We start from the raw sequence: 2,729 nt of genomic DNA, 5'->3' as shown, positions 1-2,729 counted from the left end.
ACCAGGAAAAATTTATAAACATGAGTGGCAACCTTGTACTATTCCAAACAGTTTATTACAATAAATTTAACTTTAAACTAAAGCTAGACTCTAAAATGTGTATTTTTGAAGATTTTTTGAAATCATGTAAAAAATTTATATAAAAATCAGGTGGCTATTCTCAAGGTTGCCACATAGTCAGGAAATCAGGAAAAACTAAGAAAAATGACAAAAGTCAGGAAATTTCAGGTCAAAATGGGGGGTTTTTGAAAAAATTCAGGAAAAATTCAGGAAAAAAATTTATAAAAACCTCAGATATTGTCAGTTCAAATTTATTTATTTCCTTTTATTTCAAAGCCTTCGATTAGTGAAAAATTAATTAAAAATTCTGTAAAGTCAGACTAAAATTGCAAAATGTTCCTTAAATTTTACAAAATTACTTAATTTTCAATGCCTTTTTTAATAAAATTATAGTAAAAAGTCAGAAAAATCTTGAAAAAAGTCAGGAAAACTTTAGTAAAATGTCAGGAAAAAGTCAGGAAAAGTCAGGAAAAATTTCTCAGCTTGACTTGTGGCAACCATGCTATTCTGTAGTAGTTAAGGTAAGTCTCTAATGGTTTTTTTTTTCTTGGATTTACAAATAGTTATTAAGTTACACACTAAACACATTACTTTAGCAGTTACATTTTCGTAGGTAACAACCGTTGAAATTATTTTAGATGAAATTCCAGACCAAGAAGATTTACCAACTTTAGATTTTCCACCACCTAAAAAGATGAGGTACCAGAAATCTTGGGAATCTGTTTATGAGTTAAAAGGTTTTTTTATCTCTAACAATTTGTAGTATTTAAGAATACACATTTGAGTATTTCAATTTTGAATTCAACAACAATTTTTTTTTAATACTGAGCTTTTTTATTAAATATTATAAAGGAAAGTTCTCATGTTTTTATTGAATTAAATTAATTTTTCCATTGTAATTTTTGAAAAAAAAATAATTTTTAAATAGTTTTTAAAGTATTTTTTGTAATTTTATTTCAATAATACACAAAAAATTTTATCATCTAAAGTCAAAAATTCCAATTCACTTTTTACCTAAAAATTAACATTTTGTTTTAATAATTTAATAATTAACAATACTTTAGCATGACATTTTACGTTAAAAACTTTAGCATGACAACGTTAAAAAATGTAGTTTCAATATGTAAGTATATATGAACTGTTACTGTTTTTTTCATTTTTGTATTCTAGTTATGTATTTATTAAATATGTACTACTAACGTGTTTTTAATTTTAAATTTAGATATTAATAGTAAGTTAATTTTTGTTTATTTCAGCTATTCTCTGTGTATTCTTGCTAACTTTTATAAACTAGTTTTAATATCTTACAATGATCTATCTTTATTAATAGACTTAATTTGATTTTATTCAATTGTTTAAGAAAAGTATAAATTTAAGCACAAACTGGTCTTATAATTTAAGAAAATTTTTGTTTTTTTTTTAACTTAGTAAATATATTTTTAGGTACAGACGGAGCTGCTTCCATGACAGGAGTTAAGAATGGAGTAGGACAAATTCTGAAAAAAGATAATCCCAGGCTTATAACAATATCCTGTACAAATCATGCTTTGCAAAATGCATGTTTAAATGCAACCAAAGCTACAATACCTAATGAAGTAAGTATTAAAACTATTTTATATAAATTATTAATTCAATTGTTGAATGAGAATTTTAGTAAGCTGCATTTATTCAAGTTACAAAGTTGTTTTTTTATATTTATTTATGATATTTTATTATATTTTTATATGTTGTATTAAAAAAAACCATTGTTGTTGAATAAAAGTGTGTATACTTTTAAATTAAATAAGGTTGAGGAGCTTATTAAGAAAACGTTCAACTACTTCAAGTTATCTAACACAAGAAGAAGTGACTTTGAAAATTTAGGTGTGTGTATGACGGGTGAAATTCCGTTAAAATTTAAAGCCTTAAGCAAAACTAGATGGATATCACACTTTCCATGCATTGAAAGAATTTTATTGAATTGGGAAGTACTCAAAGCTTTTTTTAATGAAGTAGGTATTAAACTATTACTATAAACTTCAAGACGCTTTAATAATTAGAAAAATTATTAGTATAAAACTTAAAACAATCCTGTTTTAAATTATTTAGCATTTTTACAATTATATTTTTACAAATATCTATAAATTTAAAATTCAATCTGCCCTGAAACTTAGTAATCATATGTTTACTAAGGTAACATTTTATTAAATCAAATATATAATCAGAAGATATATAATAAATGTTTAAAAGCACAAATTAATTAACATAGATTTAATAAGAATATATATCTTTTTAAACAAAACTTTCTTTGTTAATGAGCCTTGTTTTATAAGTATTAGTGTTTATTAACTATAATGATGTTTGTTATCGAAATTTTTATTCTTACCTATAACATTTGTTTGTATATTAGCCAGAAAGAAGAAGAAACGATTTACATGCTGAAAGTATTCGAAAAATGCTAAATAGCAATAGATTAAATTTTGTTTTTAAATTTTTGGGCAAAATTTTAGAGAAAGTTAGTTTCTAAGACCTATTATCTGCTTAATAATGAATTAACACCCTAAGCACTATAACATAACTAATTTCAATCATTCTAATTTGATTTTAAATGTTTATTTTTAATTACTTATTTTGTAGTCATGCCAAGTTTAGCTGTAAGTATTAAATGTAAAGCAAGACTAAATTTTTAC

At 23.6% G+C, this 2,729-nt stretch overlaps 1 protein-coding gene across 1 annotated transcript; it reads left to right on the top strand.

Moving 5' to 3' along the window:
* Positions 1 to 467: 467 nt before the first annotated feature.
* Positions 468 to 2,554, top strand: LOC145848972 (uncharacterized; the record flags this gene model as incomplete). Its single annotated transcript, XM_082954116.1, has 5 exons — positions 468 to 581; positions 674 to 797; positions 1,504 to 1,655; positions 1,848 to 2,051; positions 2,450 to 2,554. Coding segments are annotated over exons 1-5 (666 nt in total), but the record flags the coding sequence as incomplete, so codon positions are not given.
* Positions 2,555 to 2,729: the final 175 nt, after the last annotated feature.

This window comes from Thalia democratica, unplaced genomic scaffold (assembly GCF_965202585.1).
Source record: "Thalia democratica unplaced genomic scaffold, ktThaDemo2.hap1.1 HAP1_SCAFFOLD_1894, whole genome shotgun sequence".
NCBI classification, from domain to species: domain Eukaryota; kingdom Metazoa; phylum Chordata; class Thaliacea; order Salpida; family Salpidae; genus Thalia; species Thalia democratica.
The sequence above is the reverse complement of the archived record's forward strand: the minus strand, read 5'-3'. Positions and strand labels throughout refer to the sequence as shown.